Below are 23,454 nucleotides of genomic sequence, written 5' to 3'. Positions count from 1 at the left end.
TTATAAAAGATCCAAGGGATGCATTTTTTTTATTTTATACATGAATAAAAATCTTTGATATATACATTAAAATGAGAGTAAAAATTCTCATCAAAGTTATCTTTTTGTTCTTCTTCTATGGTAATTTTAACCGTACATGCATTCCTTCTAGCTTTTTGATAAGTACATATATAATTAGTCAATCCCTTGAAGCTCTGAATTACACAAAACAATGATTTCAAGATTGGTTGCAAGTGTTCAAGTCATGCTAATCTTTTCTAAATATAGTCAGAGAGAACGAGCGAATATTATTTCTATTTTTTTGTTGGTATAATCTAGTAACGTGAATTCACCAATTGAACTTATTTAGATTCATACAAGGTAGAACCCATTAAAGGGAAAAATATTCCTATCATAGGTTTCTCTGTTTCTAAGGCCTAAACTGAGACATTTTGTTAAGATTGGAGAAATCTTGTGACTCATTTTTATTTTTTATTTTATATAAGATGATATTAATGTTGATTCTTATACTTATAAAAGTTAAATGTAGTATTGCAGGATCTCATGCGACCAAATTTATAATAAAGAATATTTGTCCTTACACAATTTGGTCAGCTACACTTACAAGCAAAAGAGGACAATTGTCAACTCGATTTGAATTAGCATCACAAGCTTCATCATGACTTGATGTACATAATTCATGGTTAGGATAAATATGGGCAAGATATTATTTCTCAAAAAATAAGGGAAAATTCACTTGTCTTAGCGGAGATTGTGATTCTAGCAAAGTAGTTTGCAATGGTAAGAGTGCAATTCCACCCGCAACCCTTTTAAAATTCACATTAGCAGGGTATGGAGGAAAAGACTTTTATGATATAAACTTAGTAGATGGTTTTAATCTACCAGTCTCTATTAAAACTCTAAACATAGGTGACTGCAACACAACAAGTTGTTCTATAGATATCAATAAACGAGGATGCCCAAATGAGTTAGCAGTGGTGGTATCATTGGGTGCAAAAGTGCTTGTGTAGCATTTCAACAACCACAATATTGTTGTACTGGTCCATATGGTTCTCCACAAACTTGCTAACCAACCAGATATTTTTTGACAATTGAAACATTTGTGTCCTCAAGCATATAGTTATGCTTATGATGATCAAACTAGCACATTTACATGTACTAAAGCTGACTACATGATTACTTTTTGTCCATGATTAGTTCATTATATGAATAGACACTAATATATCTGTGCGTTCCTCGCTTGTGTATTTACAATAAAATAAAATTTTATGTAAATATTATACATAAAATAACAAGTACAAGGGGTTCTGCTAAGGATCATCGTATTTTTACTTGTTTGTTGATGCCAAAAATTTAATCAAACCAAACTAATTCAATTTTAGTTCTTCTTTCCATTTTTATTTTTTAAAAAGATTGATTTTTGATTTTAAGAATTTGATATTTTAGTTAACCAAAAGTACGAATTTTTCTTTCATATCAAACACATCCTAAATTGATGCTTCAAATATTCTATTTAAACTCATTTTCATAAGAGAAAACAAAAGGACAAAGGAGAAAATGAGGAATGTAATAGGAGACTATGCATTATGTAAGATGTGTTTGATGGGGACTTAGTTATGGTAATTAACCTTGTGTCTAACCTTTTCAATTGGTAATTTATAACTTTTCTAAATATATCAGCAAAAAGACATTAATATTTTTTTTTCTAAATTCAATTCACCTGATAATTGATAGGAAAAAAATGTACTCATAATCGCAAAATATGTTCCTTTATGAGAATCAAATTGAATTGAACAAGAAAAATTGAATAGAACTCATTTTGATTTGGCATTTTGTACAAAATTTAAAAAATCAAAGACCAAAGTATTGATTGCCTACCCTAATTGTGCTGAAAATAAAACTCAATGCACAAATATTTAATTGTCTATTAAATATATCAAATATTCAATAACGTGATTTAAAAGTGAACATGAGCAATGTCGTCTATAGTTATAAATATATCGCATCTTAAAGTTTTTTCCTTTTTTAAAAAAGAAATAGTCTCCTATTTTAATTATCTCGACATACATATCAAGAAGTTATCGTCGAACAAAAATAAGGGTGGCATAATAAAATTGATACTCAAAAGTAAGATTTTATTAAAAAGGTCTAACATCTTCTTTAAATATCTTTCATATAATTTTTTTTTAAAGTCTATTTCCCAAATTTGTTTAGATGCAAAATGTCATGATCTGAAAACTCGAGTCATGATGGAACCTATCATAACCCATCAGTAGATAAGCCAATTCATATCTCAAAAACGATAAGTAACATGCATAGTGGGTAGGATGAACAACAAAAAAGAAGATAACAACAATAAAAAGGAAAACACAACGAAAATGAGAAAAAAAATAAAATAAAATAAAAAATAATAATATATATATATATATATACACACAACAGTACAAGATCTAATCCCACGACTTGGTGGACGAAGGTATAAGCTACTAAAAGAGTACAAGTTTCAAAATAAATAAAAGGGAAAAGGGTCTGAAAAATACTCAAATTTTGGCCGAAATTGTTGTTACGATACCAAACTTTATGAAGGATCTTTTACCCCCCCCCCCATGCACAGTTTAATAGTGTATTTTAAAGGTATATATGTGCCCACATGGACATATTACTATTTAAAATGATGCAATATTTATGGTGTCCACGTGGGCACACATATCCTTTAATATACAATATTAAATAGTGCAGGGGGGTAAAAGGTCATTTCCAAAGTTTGGTATTGTTACAGCAATTTCGGTCAAAGTTCGGATATATTTCAAACCAATTTCCCTAAATAAAATATATATAAATTTGTCTTGAATACAAAAGTCTAGACAAAAACTATATACATATAGAGTTGAGTCAAACTAGGACGCCATCAGCTCACCCTCAGTCTCCAGAAGTGTCACGATCCAAAATCACAAGTTATGATGACATCTATGTTCCCAAACAAAAGGTAAGTCAACCCAATAATTTTACCAATTCAATTTAATACTCCTTCTGTCCCAATTTATGTGACTTACTTTCCTTTTTAGTCAATCCCAAAAAGAATGACACATTTCTATTTAAGTAACAATTTAACTATAAAATATCTATTTTACCCTTAATGAAATGATTTACAGCCACACAAATTTCTATCATTTATTTTGGACCACATGTTCTAAAAGTCTTCCTTTCTTTCTTAAACTCTATGCCGAGTCAAACTACCTCACATAAAATGGGATGGAGGGAGTATTATAAAGTAAAAATTAAGCATCAAGTTGAATATCCCAAACACTAATTCTTTTAACATGGAATCCGAAAGAATTGAGTTACCATCCAAAATTTGGTGTCATAAGTACAATAGCTTCTAAAATAAGATGAGAATTTAAAACTAAAATGACCAGTCTAGGCATAAGAGGTATCTTGTCAAAATACTAAAATAACAGAATAAATAAGAGATAAAAAGAGGTGTGGGCCGAGGAACACCCAAGCAGCTCACCACAACTAGTAACCCAAGATCGAACTGAAAAAGCTCCACGAGATGCGCCTGTATTCAGAATTGAATCTGCACCATACAAGAGTGAAATAAGTGTAGTATGAGTACAAAATCACATGTTCCCAATATGTCTCATTGACTGATAACGAAGAAGTAGTGACAAAAGTATATAAGACATCATGTTTTACTTTTACATGTCTACATTATACTTATTAGTCAAGTTTCACCAGCAGATTTACTCAAAATCACAAAATATCCAAACACCAAATGAAGCATATAATCAAACAATAATGAAAGATATAATGAGGTGAAATGCAGCACCATGAGATGATATGCTTCAAATGCCAAGTAATCTCTCAATCGTATATACTTAATATTTCTCGAAAATTATTCGAGAGTTTGTGACCCATGGAGGGGGGACTCATGAGGTCCATATACTAACAAAGATGATCTCCACGTGATTGTGTGGACAATCTCAATGCACTATCATAAAATCAAATCATTCCCAACTAAACTTTTCCTTTTATAACATCAATACTCGTATTAATATACGTCATACCATTGGCATAAGACCCCATTTTCTCCCTTACCCATCATCTGATCCATTTTTAATCTTTAATGAGAAAAATGTCCCTAAAAAAAGTCTAGAAAGTTTTATCATACCTTGAATGTTGAATACGTATCATGAAATCTCAAAATTTTGCCTCTCTTTCGCAAAGCTTCAGAACGTTCCCAATCTATCAAATATGCATTATTCATAAATAAACGACTCTGTCTCCACCAATATTACTATAGGTCTATCCTAGACTCCAAAACTCACCCAAACCTATAATCAAGTTCCTAATCTTGATGCTAAATAATATGTGAAAACTCATATTTTTTAAATTTCAAGTCTAGGATTGAGTGTCGATTTCTCCAAGTACCAATATGTGTATCCTAATATGAATAAATAAATTCAGATCACCTAACCAAATTTAAATCTCATTCGAAATTATTAAAAAAGAGATTTCTAAACATATGGCTTTAAAAATTAAGAAAGACATTTGTGCATGAACAAGCATTACCCCCATGTCACGATCCAGCCATCAGGTCGTGCGGACACCTACTCGAACACCTATATAAGAGAACCCTTACCACCCAATCAGAGGTTAAAACATGCGGAAAATAAATGATTTACAAGGAAAACCTCTTTAATACCAAAAACTTTCACGAAAACATTATTCTTTAAATAAAGCCTTTTACAATTGACTAGTCTAAACATGTATAAGAGCTACTAGGAGTACAATTTATACAAGAAAATAGGACACAACTCCCACCATAAGGAAAAGAAACATGGAAGATATTGGAGATCATTGTCGTTTGCATCTATGAAACATCACTAACCCTACAACCAGATTGGGTTAAGGGGTATAACAAGTGTAGTATCAGTGCAAAAACACATACTGGTCGGCATCATTGATCCCTAACCTACCATACAATATAATGTAGATAATCAGAAAAGTCATGCAATATGGAAGTTACACCACCCCCACTCTCTATTCACATCCTCTTACCCTTCCTAGGTAGAATATCATGACACCTTAGTCCCATGCCCTCAATTACGTCACCCTAAGGCTTTCCAAGCCTATGTGCTATATCACAATAATGTACAATATTAGCCTAACCCTTCTACCACATTAGTATCCATGACAACCAAGCTATCCCCCTATCAACTAACCCAACATCTTTTACAACTACTAATGCAAACTCCCTGGCCCCTTTTAGGAATAGTAAATGAAACTGGCACCCTAGACCAAATCATCTTTAATAAAACAAAACCCAAAGTCAATTACGAAATCGAGTTCATCATGACTAATAGAAATAAGTTTAGACAACTAAAGAATTGAGTCCTCATAAACTCAACTCAATAGCCAAACAATTATGCAAAATAACCCCTAAGAATTTAGTAATCAATAACCGCTTAAAATACATTAACCATCGCAAGTAATGCATAATTCGGACTCTCGATCCTTACCCTGACTTATTGTAATGTGAACTGTGTCCCATATGATCACCTACAAGTCAGACTTGAATCAACTCACCTTTCAATTAACCCGGACCACTCATGGATCTAACTTGCAACAACTACATTATGAAAGAATAGATCTGGTGTACTTATGGAACCATAAAGACATAGTTTTTCCTCTCACAGAACCCAAATCAAACTATTAGTGTACCTTTGTGGTACTCGAGCCCTCCTTAGTTAGTGTACCGACGTGGTACCCGAGCCAATCATATGTGGATATTCCCGTACCAAGCATGGTACATCGAGCCAACCGTTAGTATATACTACACGTGGTATCTAAACTGACCATGGGGATATCTTATACCAGGCATGGCACCCGAGCCAACAAAAAAACAAACAAACATGTACAATCACATACACCATGAACAATAACACTTGAAACCATAAGTCATATAACTAGTTCATTGCATAGGATTATCAACATGTTGCCATTACATTTTCTTCCTATGTATTCCCTACCTTGTATTGCATCAAGACACTATGAGAAATAGACATGCATACATATAAAAACAAAGAGCACACCACCATCCTAACAAGGAAATTCAAGGCTAATCAAGAACTACGAAACCGCCCCTAGTCATTAATTTATCTCCGCCCTAACAACAATCTATTAGCATCTAAACTCCGCCAATGTAGGCCTATACATGCCATCTACAAATGTCTACAAGATATTATGCGTTAAAAGCAAGTCTAACTACTCAATTAAAAGAAACATAGCCTACCTAGGCGTCAAGCAACAACCGATGAACCTTGCCCATCAATTTGACTCCGCAGAAGCAACCTTTGATGAATGAGCATTGAAAAATCCTTAGGCTTTCACCTTCCTTCAACGGTTATTTTTGTTCCTCATTGCTCCCTTGCCCGGGTGCCTTTGGAGGGTTTTTAAAACAACCCTAATATATTTTCTCCTTTCAAAAATTGAAGAAAAATAAAAGACAACGCATTAAATAGGTTGTTAAAATTCAACGTCCCGCTATAGAGATGCTCATATCGCTATATCAGCGCCACCATAGCAGGAAGCCTTCTACTATGGTCGTCTGACATCAGCCTGGCCAAAAGATTTTCATGTACTCAAATTTTATAAATTATTGCACTACACTACTAGACTTTTGGGACTCCGCACAAGGTTCTCTTTAGTAACGACAGATGGGAATCATTACAATAGATACTAATTTACCCATCATTCATCCATGAATCACTACCTGGGTGGAAATAAGATAGGTCGGTTATCGAGGTTTACCGCATGATTTGGACAAGTCAAGAATATACTCATACTACGTAAGGGACGCCACATTACCCTATTCCACATACCCAAGATTATCGAAAAGAAGAAAATTCAAACACACTAAGCCACAACAAAATTTCTACTGTACACATTACAATGGACCCCGCTATAGAGGCCATAACCCCGTTATAGTGACATCATGCGAATCAGAAAGTTAAGAGGGAGGAGAATGGGTTTCCATGCCCATTTCCTTTTTTTAACTCCCAAAAATTATCCCAATTCTCTTAGAAACATCAAAATCAAGATAATTATCGTTCTCCTTACTCTTTCTACTACCATAGATGAGTAATCATCGAAGAATGCTAAGATTTGAACAGAATAGAACAAAGTTTGGGCAATATTAAAAATAATTGCTTTAATTGTCGAAATTCTTGAAGCACAGGGCTTTTCTTAGGTTTACAATGCTACTATAGTGTTCTGGGCGTAAGGATTACGAGAAAAAGAGTTGAAATCTATTCCAAAATAATGGGGAAGTTGAAGGGTTGTTTTTGAACAAAACCTAGATATGGGATGGTTAAGGATTTGAAATGACTGGATGTCCGCTGCACTAATCCTCAACTGATGGTAACCGGATCACAAATCAGTCTTAGAGAGCACCTCGGCACTCTGAAGTTGATCAAATAGTTCGTCAATACGAGGCATCGTGTACCTATTCTTTACAGCCACCTTGTTTAGCTGTCTGTAGGTTATACACATACACACATACACATAGACCCATCCTTCTTCTTCACAAATAGAACTAGAGCACCCCAAGAAAAATCACTCGGTCGAATAAATCTCGTACCTAAGAGATCATGAATCTGAACACTTAGCTCCATAAGCTCTACATGGACCACATGGTTTGACGAAATAGAGATAGAACGATGGATCAACCTCAATATAAAAATCAATATCATACTTAGGGAGGAGGCCAAGTAAATAAATATGGAAGATATATGTGAACTCTCGTGCAATAGGAATTGGATCAACTGTAGGGCCCTCTCTACTAACATCCCGCACATTGGCCAAATAGGCTAAGCATCCACTGAACATTAATCTCTGCCCTCGAACATAAAAGATAACCACCGTGGGTGTGTGACTAAAAGAGCCCTGCCACACTACTTGAGGGATACCATGTATGGCTAAGGTAATAATTTTAAAGAAGAAATCCAAAACCGCATGGTAAGGGGATAATCAGTGTATAAGACAACATTAAAATAAAATATATCCAACACAATAAGGTCAGCCCGAGTGTCACACCCCTGGATAGTCACCAAACATGATCTATACACCTAATCCACTACTAAAAATTGACCCACTGGGGTAGAAATGCATAACAACGGTGATAAAGTCTCGGAACACAAACTCTATCAAGAAGCATAATAAATAGATAAATAAGAGTAAGTAGAACCCTGATGAAATAAAGATGAGGGGGTTGATGGCATATAAGAATCGTACATGTGATAACAACGTTAGATGCCTCATACTCCCTCCTCGTTGGAGCTGCATAAATGTGGCCCTATCCACCTATGAACTGGGCATATGATTTACCTTCTGACCTTCCTACATATGATCCACTCGAGCCCCATGATAACCACATCTGCAGTTTGACCCTAAGCACCGCCTCTAGCCGGAGATGTTACTACTTAAACTGGCTAAAATGTTTATAGAATAGGAACATTCATCCCTTATCGGGGACACTCTCTAGAAGTGGTTAAGCTCACCACAATCAAAACAACCCTGAGAAGCATGAATTTAGAAGATCGACCACAATTGCCCAAAAAACCCGAATGTGAGCTTCTCAAACTCTGACCTAAACCATAACCACCTTCGTTATATTGCTTGCCTTCTGAGGCATGGATTGTCGCCTAAACAGGTCAACTAGATTGGCCCTAATACATGTAGCACTTGCAAGGTCGGTTATTAGAGTCTTTTCCTCTATAATGGGAGTTGGTATAGCTACGCGGGTGGCGAGCCCTTTTAGCACTGCCCCCTTGGGCCTAGCGACGAAGCTCCTCCATAATATGGGTGTGATCTACAATATCCAAGAAAGATCTTCTTGCTAAAGTCATAGACTCAGTCTTTATCCGTAACTGTAGCCTCAAACCATGGACGAAGCAACAAACTCTCTCCTACTTTGTAGGTAGAATCATGGTAGCATGGCCGAAGAGCTGGTGAAATCTATCCTCGAACTCTGACGTCATGCTCCAACCTAGAAAACTAATATTAAAGTCGATCTCTAATGCTCCTCGGTATAAACCTAGACAAGAAGGCATCTGAAAATTTGGTCCAAGAAATAATAGGTGACCCAGCTGGTCTACGCTCCATATACGAATGCCAACACTGCTTGGATGGTCTGTCAAGCTGATACACAATAAAGTCAGCTCCCCTCGACTCCACTTACCCCAAGGTGTAGAATCTCTTCTTGTGGGTTGTCAGAAACTCATGGACATCCTCCCCTAAAACCCTTGAAAACCTTAGAAGAGTCGGTCTAAAAAACATTTTCATCATCTTTTTCTCTTCTAAAGACATAGCTCTTGGTGCGAAAACTAGTTGAGTGGCGAGGAGAGCTGGTAGCACCTCAACCTAAGGAACCGATACTGCTGGCTGAACCTACGGTGATGGCATAGTTGAAGTTGGGATTGTTGCGTGCCTCCTAGAACAACTAATAATTAACGTTAGTTATCTGCAACTCTGGTGGCATAGTTGGCTTTGGTGGTGGTTGGGTTGGTCTAGGCCCTACCGATTGCTAAGAAATAGAAGTTGGTTGTGGCTTCACAACTGAATCAAGCGTCACATCTCTGATCCGGTCCTGAGCAGGTGTTGCAGCTCACACACGACTACATAGTCTCCATCTACCCCTAGTTGGGGCTCTATCTACTGGCCAAGGAGCATCACCCTCGGCCACCGCATCGCGCGTACAAGCCATCTTGTGAAAGAGTGAAACAAGTAAGGTTTTAGAAATTGAATAAGACAACCAAATGCACGATAACAAACCAAAAGAAAGAATCTTCCTAAAGATGTCATGTACCCTCCCGAAGATAGGATACAAATGTCTCCGCATGATTCGCAGGACTCTACTAGACATTAGCCTTGTACCCACGACACCGATAAACTCAGGGCTCTGATATCAACTTTGTCACGATTAGAAAACTCGAGTCATGATGACACCTACCATAAACAACCTGTAGGTAATCCAACTCATATCGCAAAGTAATGAGTAACGGGCATATCGAGTAGAAGCCCTTAAACAACGGAAAGAAAACAATAGAACAGAGAAATAGATAGCGGAAAGAAACAATTACATAAATATATATACAATAGTACAAGATCATATCACTCGACCAACTGGACGATGGTATAAGATATTAAAAATGAGCTAGTTAAAAATACCAAAAATAAGTACATACTTGTATCGAATACAAAAGATTAGCCAAAAAATATATACATACAGAGATGAGTCAAATTGGGACACTATTAGCTCATCCTCTATCTTTGAAAGCCCCCGTTGTTGCACAGAAATCAACATTCTCGGTTGGCGCTCAATTTACATCAGGAAAAACAAATGAAAAGCTTAGCATGAGTACCAAAACAATAGGTATCCAATAGGTATCATAGACCGATTGACCTTGGAAAGCAAATACATAATGAAAATGAGGAAATAAATGGTAGCTAAGGGTCATATGAATGTAACAACAGCGGAAAATCTATCTATATACCTCGATAGTCTAGTGGGAACAAAGTGATAAAGTGAAACAACTAACTAAAACCTAATTAGACCTCATAAGCTCAGAAGGTATACTCGTGCCCAATTGAAAGGTAAATAATCCAAATGGAGCCTATAAGCCTGATTAGTACATAGAAATAATAATGATATCCCTAGCTACAATTAAGTATAACGCAGAACTAAAACGGTCGATCCTGGTCTCGAACTGCCGCGAAGGCACCACAAAGAACTCTAGTAACACAAGACGTAAAGACTCAAACCCGTCAAACTGCAGTTAGTAATGATGCACCCGAACCTCAAACAATGGCAATTAGAAATGCGACTGGACCTCGAACTATGGCTAGAATACTCTGTAGGACTCCATAATCACTCATTCGTTATCACGCGGGAATAAACCATAGAACGAAACCTCTTTCGGAGTCACAACGGACCCACTTCAGCTCAAAACTCAAGTCGCAATCCAATGTAACAATTAAGGCTCAAAATCACAATGAAACACACAAGGGCCGTAACATATGGAGTTATAATGAAAGTCCATTAAGAGAGGAGTTGAAAACGATCGAAAGACCATACTATCAGACTCAAGTTTGCTACATCAGTCTAGATGGAGATTGAACCGTTCGAGACAACGTCAGAGGATTTTTAAGGCATAACCACTCCAAAAAGAACCTTTAAGGCAATCACTAGCCTAAGCTTAGGATAAGGCTATGAAGAAGTCACGAATAAAAGTAAAAAGAACATGAATTCACAACAAGGCTTGGTACAAGATCACAAATAAGGTAGGCATGCTTAATTACCCCAAAATTACTCGAAATGAAGGCTAAGGCAGGATTTCTATCAACTAAACATGAAACATATTAAGAGCCCTCCAAAACTAGCTAAACAACACGTAAATAGCAATATAAGCTCAATCTAAGATCGGTAAGTTGTAGCCCACCTCGAAGTTGATCAGGCGCGCTAAAAAATCAACTAATTTGGAGTTTTACCCTTGTGAACCACCTCTGATCACTGCCATAGATCACGATGTCAATATAGATATTCTGACACCCGATTCACAATAATTAAAGACATGACTAAAAATGAGTCAAAAATGATCTCGAAACACCCGTATGAGGAATCATGAAATTGACTTCGTCAATAGGTCTCATTCGGTTCAAGGAGCTCGTAAACCAAATACGGGCACAATTTGAGCTCAAAGCCGAGCCCAAACAACTCATGCTCCTTAAAGATCAACACCTCACCATTGAAGACTAAGAACGGATGAGAGGGAGGGAAACTTACGGGTTTTACTCATGTAATCAACGAGCCTAACAATCTCCCAAAGATATTTCCTAGCTGATTCTCACAAAAACTATAAAATTTCAATAGAAAATTGAGTTCCCAAATGCAAACTTTGAATTAAAATTTGGGGGAAATAAGATTGAAAAATGAATATAACTACATGCTATTTTGGTTTAGTGTATAAAAAGTAGCATGCATTGTATATTCTTTTTAAAAAATATTTATTTTTACATAGATACCCTACACAAATATGATGGAAACAATAAAAAAGATTTTGACAATTAGGTCTTTAACCATCTTAATGCATGCATTAATACCCTTTTCATTACTAATACCATGAATTTTCATGTATTAGTAATACACTTTTAACACATAATAAAGTATATAACTAATATAAGCATTAGTTATTCATATGTGTACCAAACAAGGTACCACAAAGCTAATGCATGCATTATATCTTCTAATACGCTTTACTAAACAACCCCTTACATAGAAATCCACGATATTAGTAGTGTAAAGGCTTTAAATGCATTTATTAGTATTATTAAAGACAACATTGCCCCTAAAAACTTTTTCTACATCTTTTTACCATATTTGTGAAGGTTATTTTTATAAATAAATGTATTTTTTTTAAATTATGCAATCTATGTATTTTTAATACACCAAACCAAATAATTCATAAGAAATAATCTCTACATAACTAATGCAAGTATAACTAATACAAACATTACTAATATACCCTATTTAACGTTTTTCTTAGGGCTTTTGGTAGAGTGTATAAGAATAATGCTAAGTAGAGTGTATTAGTAATGTTTGCATTAATTATACATATGTTATTTCTTAATTGAACCCATCGGTGGTCACCTAAAGTTGACACCAACTTTCACTTGGACACCTCAACTAGAGTTTATTTATTTTAGACACCTCATATCAGATTCCGTTGTGTTATTTTGACACTTTTTGGTGACACGGCATACTAAGGGTGATACACCCATTAGCTGCACTTGAGAGCCTTATTTTGCCAAATTTTTTTCTGATTTTTCTCCATTTTTCAGCCACCATTTTTCAAGCTTAAGCGCTTTTCATGATGAATTAAATTTCATAATTCCACAGACAAACAAGCGAATTCTAGCGCCAAGAATTTTCCTCAAGTTTAAACACCTTTTCTTATTTTATTTCTCTTCTCCCTTCTTGAAATAGTTTTAGAAAAATCGACATAATTTTTTTTTTTTTAAAAAAAAACAAATTATGGCAAATAAACTTTTTCTGGAAATATTTGTTTGGATTGCGAGAATTCATTTTTTTTTTGAAATTGTAAGTAAAATGAATTTGAATGTGCATTGTTTTTGCAAAAGAGGTTGTACTTTTGTAATTCTTTTTTATTTTTTAAAGAACTAGTTAAATTCTATTGAAATTGTTTTTAGAGAAGAGAAGGGTTGGGGTTGGGGTGGAGAAGACGAATTGGGGGAGGGGGGGTGGAGGAGGAGAGAAGATGAACATTGAGGGATTGGAGAAGAAATCTGGGTGGAGGAGGGGTTGGAGTTAATTATTTTTAAAAAATTATTCAGCTAAGAAATGCCATATGTTATCGAGTCACTAGTCATTTTTTTTACTCAAAATTCATTATTTAAGAATTATTTTTGGGCTAATGACGAATGTATTTATTGAATTTGCCACTTTGCCACGTCATTGGCGATTGTGTTACACACACCTTATATATTCGACTGATTGCTAAAATAGTGTCAAAATGCCACAGTTAGACATGATATGAGATGTCTAAAATGAAGAAATTCTAGTTAAGGTGTCCAAGTGAAAGTGAATGTCAACTTTAGAAGGCCACCAATGAATTCTGCCTTTAAATACTAAGTAGTAAATGAACCTTTTTAAAATAAAACAAAACATAATATTGTTACTTAAACAACAGAAGAACCCTCATAATTGAAATTGAACTCTGAAAAGCCATCAATCTGTCCTTTGCCGAACTCCAAAGGATCAAATCAAGTACTACCTCCGTCTACTTTTAATTGTCATAATTTTCATTTTTAGAATCAAACAATAACAATTTTGATTAATATTTTATGATGTATATTTTCATCATATTGATATGTAAAAAATTGCAATTTATACTACTTTTCGTATAATTTTTGAATATCTAAAATTTTTGTTTAAAATATTGAATTAATATAATCTAATTTAACTTTAACTATTAGTCAAATTAACTTTCGAAAGGTGCAACATGACAATTAAAAGTGGACAGAGAGTAGTACACTTGTTTATTTAATAGTAGATTTCATCTGGTTGATGATTTATATTCAATTCGTTCATTTTTAATTGTCATGTTGCATTTTTCAAAAGTTAATTAGATTAGTTTTTAAAGTTAAATTAAATTACATTAATTCAATATTTTAAACAAAAAATTTAGATATTAAAAAATTATACGAAAAATACAACAAATTACAATTTTTTTGTATATCAATACGATAGAAAAAATATAATAAAAGTGGATGGAGAGTATATACGAGTAAAATAAAATATAATGGAGCAGCCCTCTATTGGCCTGCCAACTTCCCCATTTCGTCTTCCCAGGTGTAAAAGCTCCTACATCTTTGTCTTTTCAGAGTTAATCTTCCTACCCACAAAGTTGTAGAATCAGACCCACAAGGAGAGAATCATTTGATCCGATCATGGCTCATTCAGCTATCTCTCAGGTCACTTCACTTCAATTTTTTCTTTATGTACTTAAAAAAGATTCTATTTTTATTTAGTTGGTAGCTTTTGTTAATCATGGGGTTTAACAATGTTTTCTTGTATGCATGCAGGTGTCAGTTGCGGTTCCTCTCCAAACGGATTCCTCTTTCCGAAGATCTACGTTTAAGGTTCTTGAATATCTATAGTCACTGCTATTAGTTTCTATTTCCTAACACATGAACTGAAATAGCACTGCGCAGAAAAGGGGGTTTGGTTTGTTTTTCTCAACAAAAAGAAAAAATAAATTGTTTTGTATTTTTCGCTAGTCTCTGGAAGTTTTTGAGTTTGACATGTCCCATAACTGTTTACTTCAGATATTTGATGGACAATTGTATGAGTGTTGGACTAAGGTTTCTGTCATAGTGTGTAGCGTGAGTCCAATTGGTGGCTGTGACAGTCAATGTGCCTTTCCCCCTTTTTTCCTTCAATGTTTCTCTTTAATTCCTCTCCCATCTACTTTCCCTCTTGTGGTGCGAAATGTAATTGATCTTGATTAAAATTAGCTTAAATTTTGATAGATTTAATGAAATGATATTTTGAATCAACTTGTGTGCCTTGTACACTTAGGCTTTGCTCAAATTGTCTCTTAACTAATGTTGCTATGTCTTCATGCTCATATAGATCATAAGACAAAATATTGATGGTTCTCTCTTTCCAAAGATCTAAATTAATACTAGCAATCCATTTGAATTTCTTTAGCATCTTCCCTAGTGATATTTTTTTCACATCTTTCATAGTATTTGCCCAATATTCATACTTTGTAGTATTGATCGGGACCAAAATTAAGGGACAAATAAGAAGTGTGGGATGGTGTGCTTAGAAATATCCACCTGCCTACCTCGAACTTGTTTTGTAGCCAAGGCATGTTGCTTCTATATACTTTTCCCTAAAGCTTTCAAGTTCTCAATGTGGATGTGTACGTAACATACAACTCTTGCACCATTTTTGAGTTATACTTGCTCAAGGTGCTCTCATCCAACTGAGCTGATACTTATCAGATAGCTCCCCAATCTTTTGTACATTATTGAACCCGAAAGTCTGTATGTAAGGCTCCTCATAGATTCTCCTCTTTACATTTCCTTTTTAATTCAAGGCCGAGTCCTTCTGATGTATAGCCTACATGCTTGGGATCTTCCACCGAGTGTCCTCTCTAAGCTAGGTTGAATTCCCATAACTCAGCTTGTCTCCTCCTTTCGGAAAGGTAGTATGGGCATGTGAACTCTCCTCACAAGTTCTATTGTCATATTTTGAGTCACCAGACCCAGACTTTTCACCATTAGTTTAACTGAATGAGCCCTATCCCTTTTCATTCTAGGGAGTGGTGACATGTTCCTGGCTATAGATTGAGCCTCGGCTTTCTCTCTAGTTCTCAACCTAGTAGCTCGAGGCATGGGCTGTGTCTGCTCTATTTTGTCAAAGCTACTAGGTTTATCTTGTAATGGTTGAACATATCTTGGGGTTGGCCTTGCTTTTTTGGTGGTCCTCGTTTGATGTTGTTCTTTGGCGCCATAGGTTAGACTCAAATGAACTAAAAATGCAAAAATCAGAAAATATGTATCAGGTGACAATATGAGTCAGGCTATAAGTTGTAGTGTCACTGCACGACTCGTGACTGACTCATGAACAAGAATCCCAAAATTAATTTTTTATACGACTCAATATGAGTCAAACTATGGCTCGGGGTTTGAGACCATGATTCGTAACTAAGAATCCATTGACCTATGTTTTTTTACTACACTCAATACGAGTCAAACTACGACTCATTGTTTGAGATCACAATTCATAGGATAACTCGTAAATAAGAGTCTTGTACATTTAGGCTTGCTCATTTGAGATCACAATTTTGATAGATTTAATGAAATGATATTTTGAATCAACTTGTGTGCCTTGTACATTTAGGCTTGCTCAATTGTCTCTTAACTAATGTTTTTTTTTGAAACTTGGTAACTTTGTATTATAACACAATAGTACATGGGCAGTACTAAACCTTATATACAGATGAACTCCAAAAACTCCACTATTCTAAATCTAAATTGAATCTAAAACATCAATTATAGAGACAGTTTCATTAGAGTATACTTGATTGCACCAAAAACATAACAATTGTCTCTTAACTAATGTTGCTATGTCTTCATGCTCGTATAGATCATAAGACAAAATATTGATGGTTCTCTCTTTCCAAAGATCTAAATTAATCACAACTGATGTGCTTTAGTTTGATCCCCATGCTCCTAGAATGCTAACCTTTTCTATCCTGTAATGGGTGATCGTGAATTTCATGACTAATTCCTTTTGTATCTGAGCCTTGCTTTTTTACTTATTCCTCTTGAATTGAAGTCTAATAGCATGAAGAAGGCTTAACACATAGTTTGCTCTCCCGCAACTTGTAAGGAAATCCCTGACACACCTCTAGTTCATGGAAAAAGCTTTAAACACTAAACCTTTCCTTAATTATGTCTAATACACACCATTTTAGCTACATGGTACTCGGATGTTCTACACACTAAAGAAACGAGTAAATACAAATTTCTTTTGCCAGAAGCTATACATGGACACTAAGCGTCCAACTTTAGAATCTATTATGACGACCGTGGTGTCTAGTCTAGCTTTCACGCATTCACGCATTCACGCACCTCGACTAATTCCACGGGATACCTGTCACCTCCCACCAACAACAAGTATCAGGTAACTCTGTCCACCAAGAAAAATCACCTAGTGAGTCCTTTCCATTTTCAAAAATTGTTTACACATGTAATATATAGAAGTTAAATTTCTCTACCTCACTCATCGCCAGAACAACAATATCTACTCTCCCAAATGACCTTCTTGAATATCTCTCACGGGTTCCTCATTCTTCACTTCCTTCTTTATCTTTGCTTTGCTATCGTTGGTCCCAACTTCTTAATTCCTTGACATTTCTCCTTCATCCTCATTGCACACAAGTTGAGTATATTGACTTTGTGAAAGAGATGCTTTTTTTCTTTTTTGTGAAAAGATGCTTCAAAACCAGACAAGAGTTTTTTCCGCTCTTGATCCCAAAATTTATCTCAATGGTGTAAAAATCAGAGTGTTTTTTGTCAATGTAAATGGTTGATCTAATTAATGAGAAACTAGACATATTAAAATGATGAGCAAGGGACTAATCAAACACTTTGCTAGAAAAGACCGAATATGACTTGTTTGAATCCTGCAAAGGTTGGGAAGAGAAATGGAGCTGGAAAAGTTGTCCAAGGCAAGGGTCCCTTTTTCCAAGGAAGAAGTACACTAAGATGGTTGTGGGTGTGAAAATCTACATTGTCTGGCGGTTGTGCAAGGGCTGCAGCAGTGAAGAGAGTATGAGCTAACGATCGAGCAACAGATGGCGCATGAAATATCTGCTCTTTGTGTGTCGATCATGGGGTAAAATTGATGTGAAAACTTTTTTTTTTCTGTTAATGGCGTTAACAAGAACTGGTCATGGGTTTTACTCGTGGGTTTGTAGATTTAGGAAGGTTGTGGTATTTGGGTTTTGCTTCTTGGGAATTGAGAGGTGGATAGAAGAGGAGATGAAAAAGTTGTCAAAGTGAAACTGATAGTCACAGGAATATTTTTCCCTTGGGTTCTTTGCCTTTTGAATTCTTGCAGTGAAGGGCTGTATTTTTAAGTACATTTTTGAGTTAATGACATGTCTCACGGCAACATTGGTGCTTGACATACTTGTGGAGTATGTTTTTAGCTCTTTTTGGCCTCACATGGGTCATGCCTCAGAATATCAGGGATGTTGTGATAAGCTGGAGTTGCTGGAAAGTTGATAGCACCATCAAGAGAATCTGGAAGATGATACCTGCAGCCATTTTGTGGAGTATCTGGAACGAAAGGAATGGAAGATGCTTTGATGGAATATCAACTACCTACCAATAAGCTAAATGCCTCATGTTTTTGTATAGTTGGGTTTATTTATCCCCTCTAGATTCCCCTGATTCATTTCTGAACTTTGTCAGCTCCTTGACTCTTAATTAACAATGTAAAGGAGAGCTGACCTTTGCTACTAAGCTTTTGTAACTATTATGCATCTACTTGATGCCTGCAATAGAACTAATTACTTCATCAAAAAAAAAAAAGAAGATCAAATACTGAAGAGGTGTGTAAAAACTATGGTTGGGAAAAGCTTTTCCAGGAGTGTGTCAAAGGGATTTTGTACAAATGTGGGTGGGGGTGGGATGGGGGGGGGGATATGTATTTAAGCCAATGAAGAATATTATGATCTGAGTTTCAGCATTTGCTGGTGATTTCCAAGGAAGTAGCCTGATTCCTACATATTCACTCAATTTTTTTGTGGATATCAGCTTCTGTATATCCTTAGTCCTGAAAAAATGCAGATGTCATGTGTTCGATAACTTTTGACCCGTCTCTAAGCTGTTATGTCAAGAATCACTTGAGAAAAAAGTGGAGAGCGGAGTCTGTTGTCTCCCTATACCCAGGATGCTTTTTCTTTGATCAACACATCTTTGCAAAGCCTAGTCTTTTTTATATTCTGATTTGTATATGATCCCAAATAGGCAAATATCCTAAAGTTTCTTTCTTTATAAATTAACTCATACATCTACATCTGCTTTGTGGTCTTGAAATCATTTAGATGTCTCCAAGTAAGAACATTTGTTTTTCATTTCTGGGTCTTTTTGTTGCTAATAAGTGTATTGGTATATGTACCAGCATGAAAATATCCTATATTGGTGGCATACAGTTTTTAGATTTTCCTTGCTTAATTCTAGTGCATATATCTTTGTTCTAAGAACATGTTTCCATTTTCATCAGTAAAATAATTATTTGACGGGTATGCAACATGCGCCAAGGTGAGTCGTAAATGTATATGGGCAGCAAGAACTACAAGAAAAGGAACAAAAATAGAGAGATGAACTAAACCATAAAATGAATAAAGAACAAAATCATGTGAGTCAAAGGACATTAGGAACTCCGATAACATACATCGTACTTAATGAGGAAAGAATAATAAAGTAGGATGTGATAGGCTGATAGCTACTTACATCGGTGGATATCTACACTTAGTTGAATATGTCTTTCCTGATCTATGCAATCACATGTTTTGTCTGTTTCAATGACTGTTTGATAGTGATTTGACTAAACCACAGAGTGCTATTTACTAATAAATGTTTTCTTATCCCCAATTGATATCCATTTCATTATCGCAGGCTACAAGCTTAACATTCAGTGATAAATTATGCATCTCTATGCCATCTATCGATCTAAAAGCGGCACGATCCAGAAGCCAATACATAGTTTGCATGTCAGTGCAACAAGCTAGCAAAGCCAAGGTTTCAGTTTCACCTTTATCACTTGAAGATGCAAAAGAACCACCCTTGAATATCTACAAGCCCAAGGAACCATACACAGCGACAATTGTCTCTGTTGAAAGAATTGTAGGCCCAAAAGCTCCCGGGGAGACTTGTCATATTGTCATTGATCATGATGGCAACCTTCCTTACTGGGAAGGACAAAGTTATGGTGTCGTTCCTCCTGTAAGTTCTGGCTCCATTCTCCCTATTATTTTTATTGCATTGAAAAACTTTCTTGCTTTGGCCTGTTTGAATATATAGGACCAGTTATATAACATTTTGAATAAAATCCATGTCCTCTTTGCTTCAAACACATCTCCATTAGGTGTACTCAGTTTGAAGGACAACCATGTTCATTGCTGTCACTAATAGGACATTACCATTAATTCACTTGTTATTTTTACTACTTTTCGCTTTTGACATCACAATAGATGGAAGGGGTCACAGACGGATTTCTCGGTTATCAAAAAAAAAAAAATAGATGGAAGGGGCCCAAAAAGGTATTGTGTTACATCCAGTCTTAGCCCTGGCATGCTTGTATGTTAGCTTCTGCATTTCAGATGTTTTGGTCATTGATACTATTTATGTCCGACTATATTTGACCTGAATCTTTTGTAGTTTGGGTCCCCCCCCCCCCCTTGCGTTGCAAAAATTATAAAAAAGTGATATCATGACGCTAATATCCTTATTTATACCAAGCCTCAGTATACGCTTTGTATAATTTCTTCATCCACCAGTCTTTCAGAGTCTCACTTTTAACATCTTTCAGGGTGAAAACCCCAAGAAACCAGGGAGTCCCCACAATGTTCGTCTATATTCAATTGCATCCACCAGATATGGGGACTCTTTTGATGGGAAAACGGCCAGCTTGTGTGTCAGACGAGCTGTCTACTATGATCCTGAGACAGGAAAAGAAGACCCATCCAAAAATGGTGTTTGCAGCAATTTCCTATGCAATGCGAAGCCTGGTGACAAAGTGAAGATCACAGGTGAAATCTAAATAGTCCTTTTACAGTTGTTATTCAAAGAAGACTATGCATGCCAACACTACTCGTCTTCCATACATTGCATTCTCAATTTGTCACGTCTGATCTCATTTGCATTTTGGCTCACTGAGTAGGTTTTCCAACATTTCAAAAGAGGGACAAAGAAATGATCTTTGAGGCAGCATACTGTTAAAAGTGGTCTTGTCAGCAGGAAATTATATTGTTCAGTTGACCTTTAGGTTGTAGTACAGCATAACAGATTGAAGATATTTGCCTTGTCTTTGTGTTTTTCAAATTGACGGCTGATATGCGTCCTTTTTCTCCTAAGAGTGCATCACTGTCCATCACTATTCATCACTATCTCTTGAACAATTTACCTTGACTATCTGATCATATGATGAATCCTTAAATGCCTATTTTGTAATTTGTACAGCTAATGATTTCCTTACTATTATTGACAAAGGAAGTAAATTTTGCCTTTCATTAGTCTGTTGTTTACCCCTTCTAGATTTGGATTTGGCGTTACTAACCCTTTTAGTTACCAACTTCCCAATAAAGAATTTCTTAACTCAATGGCCTTCCTACACTGTCACCTTTTCCCTCTAAATTCTAACCACGCGCTTCTGATTTCTAAATAAGATACCCTGCTGAGAATTAAGTATGGTGATGCTTTGCAATTAAATAGGCTATTTCATGTAGCTCTTAGATACTAGTAATGTTGGTGGGCAGCATGTTTATTGGTGAAACACTCCGAGTTTCAGTTTTCTTCTTCATTGATCACCCTTTGGATTTTTTTCACAGGTCCTTCTGGTAAGATAATGCTTCTACCTGAAGATAATCTAAATGCCACACACATCATGATTGGAACTGGAACTGGTGTGGCTCCCTTCAGAGGCTACCTTCGTCGTATGTTCATGGAGTCCGTTCCAATCAAGTTTAATGGTCTTGCTTGGCTTTTCCTTGGAGTTGCAAACACTGATAGTCTTCTGTACGACGATGAATTCACCAAGTATCTCAGTGACTATCCAGGCAATTTCAGATATGACCGTGCTCTTAGTCGAGAACAAAAGAACAATAAAGGGGGAAAGATGTATGTTCAGGATAAAATTGAGGAATACAGCGATGAGATCTTCAAACTGTTGGATGAAGGAGCTCACATCTATTTCTGTGGGTTGAAGGGTATGATGCCCGGAATCCAGGATACCTTGAAGAGGGTTGCTGAGGAGAGAGGTGAGAGCTGGGAGCAGAAGCTTTCACAACTCAAAAAGAACAAGCAATGGCATGTTGAAGTCTACTAATTAGGAAATGTTAATTGCTGCATTTGTTTGTGATTGTTGATTGTTGTCAACTGAACTTAGCAAGCAGTTGTTATACAATGTGCCATCTTAACTGCAGCTTAAGATGGCACATTATATTCAGTTAAGATGCCAATCAGTGCTTGATTGTTGTCAACTGAACTGCTGCAGTTAAGATGGCACATTGTATTACTAGTTGATATACAAATTGTTCATGTTGCAAGGGAAATGAAATAATAAATGTTGGTACTTGAGGAAGTTTACCTTGCACTGTCTGTATTTCTTTTGAAATGTCTCTGATTGGCGCATTTTCGTAGGGATAGCTGCTAAATGATTAAATGGATTGCCTCTATTGAACCTAACCTTACTAAATAGCCTAAGAAAAAAGCCAGCCGCTGCAAGTGAAAAATTGCCTAAATAATTTACTTATCAAGTACTGAAAAATTATTTATTTTTGATGAAAAATATTTCTCTTCGTACCACACCTATGGCGTAGGAGTATCAAAATTCGTCTCTATAAGTGTAGTATGTCCGAATTTGGGTTCAGAATGATTCCACTTATGGGTCAATTTGGCCTGACTCAACTAAATTCATGTAAAAGTTTGGTTAATTTGTCTCCTTAAATGACCGGGATATTAAATTGAAAAAAAAAGAACTTATTCTCTTTTGTTTAATCTTGTTTCATCAACTTCCTCTATCGACATTATAAATAATCTTGTTAATTTTTTTGATTTGGTAATTATATATGTATATAAATAATCTCTTTAATTTTTTTGATTTGGTAATCATTGAAATACAAAACTTAGTGCTATTACAAATATAGGGCTATGATCATCAAATCAGGGTGTTGTTTTCTTTTTGATATCCGTCATAAAAAACAGATAACAATTTATGTCTTGATTTGAATAACTGTAAGAAGGAAAATCACTATGAAGAATTTCTTTTTCACAACTGTAAGAAGGATAATCAAGATCAAAGAATTTCACAACAGTTGTGGTACTTGATTTCAATATGAGTATTATAAAATTATGAATCCGCTTTTCAAATATAAATTCAATGACTTATAAGCTTGATCTAGAATTTGGTGAATTTGATCCTAACTTGTAATTTGATGAGTTTAATCTCGACTTATACTTGAATTCAAGGGCTTTTGAGTTTGATATTGAGTTTGTGAATTCGATGAATTTGATCTCAACTAGAACTTGAATTCAAGAATTTTTGAGCTTGTTTGTGAATCTGGTAGTCTT

The 23,454-nt window shown here is 35.6% G+C and overlaps 1 protein-coding gene across 2 annotated transcripts; it reads left to right on the top strand.

Annotated features, from left to right (window-relative positions):
• The first annotated feature begins 14,393 nt into the window (after positions 1-14,393).
• Positions 14,394-22,470, top strand: LOC102579187 (ferredoxin--NADP reductase, root-type isozyme, chloroplastic). 2 transcript variants are annotated; one of them, XM_015307419.1, is made up of 5 exons: positions 14,394-14,486; positions 14,621-14,721; positions 19,783-20,109; positions 20,696-20,915; positions 21,714-22,470. In XM_015307419.1, the coding sequence occupies exons 2-5, from the start codon at positions 14,659-14,661 to the stop codon at positions 22,208-22,210; spliced, it is 1,107 nt and encodes a 368-aa protein (XP_015162905.1). In that variant the 5' UTR covers positions 14,394-14,486; positions 14,621-14,658; the 3' UTR covers positions 22,211-22,470. The 2 variants fall into 2 exon arrangements, with proteins under 2 accessions (XP_015162905.1, XP_006344529.1); XM_006344467.2 differs by having other exon boundaries at positions 14,394-14,553; positions 14,665-14,721.
• The last annotated feature ends 984 nt before the right edge of the window (positions 22,471-23,454 follow it).

This window comes from Solanum tuberosum, unplaced genomic scaffold (genome assembly GCF_000226075.1).
Source record: "Solanum tuberosum cultivar DM 1-3 516 R44 unplaced genomic scaffold, SolTub_3.0 scf00058, whole genome shotgun sequence".
In the NCBI taxonomy this organism is placed as follows: domain Eukaryota; kingdom Viridiplantae; phylum Streptophyta; class Magnoliopsida; order Solanales; family Solanaceae; genus Solanum; species Solanum tuberosum.
Note: the sequence above shows the minus strand (reverse complement) of the source record. Positions and strands in the feature narration are given on the sequence as shown.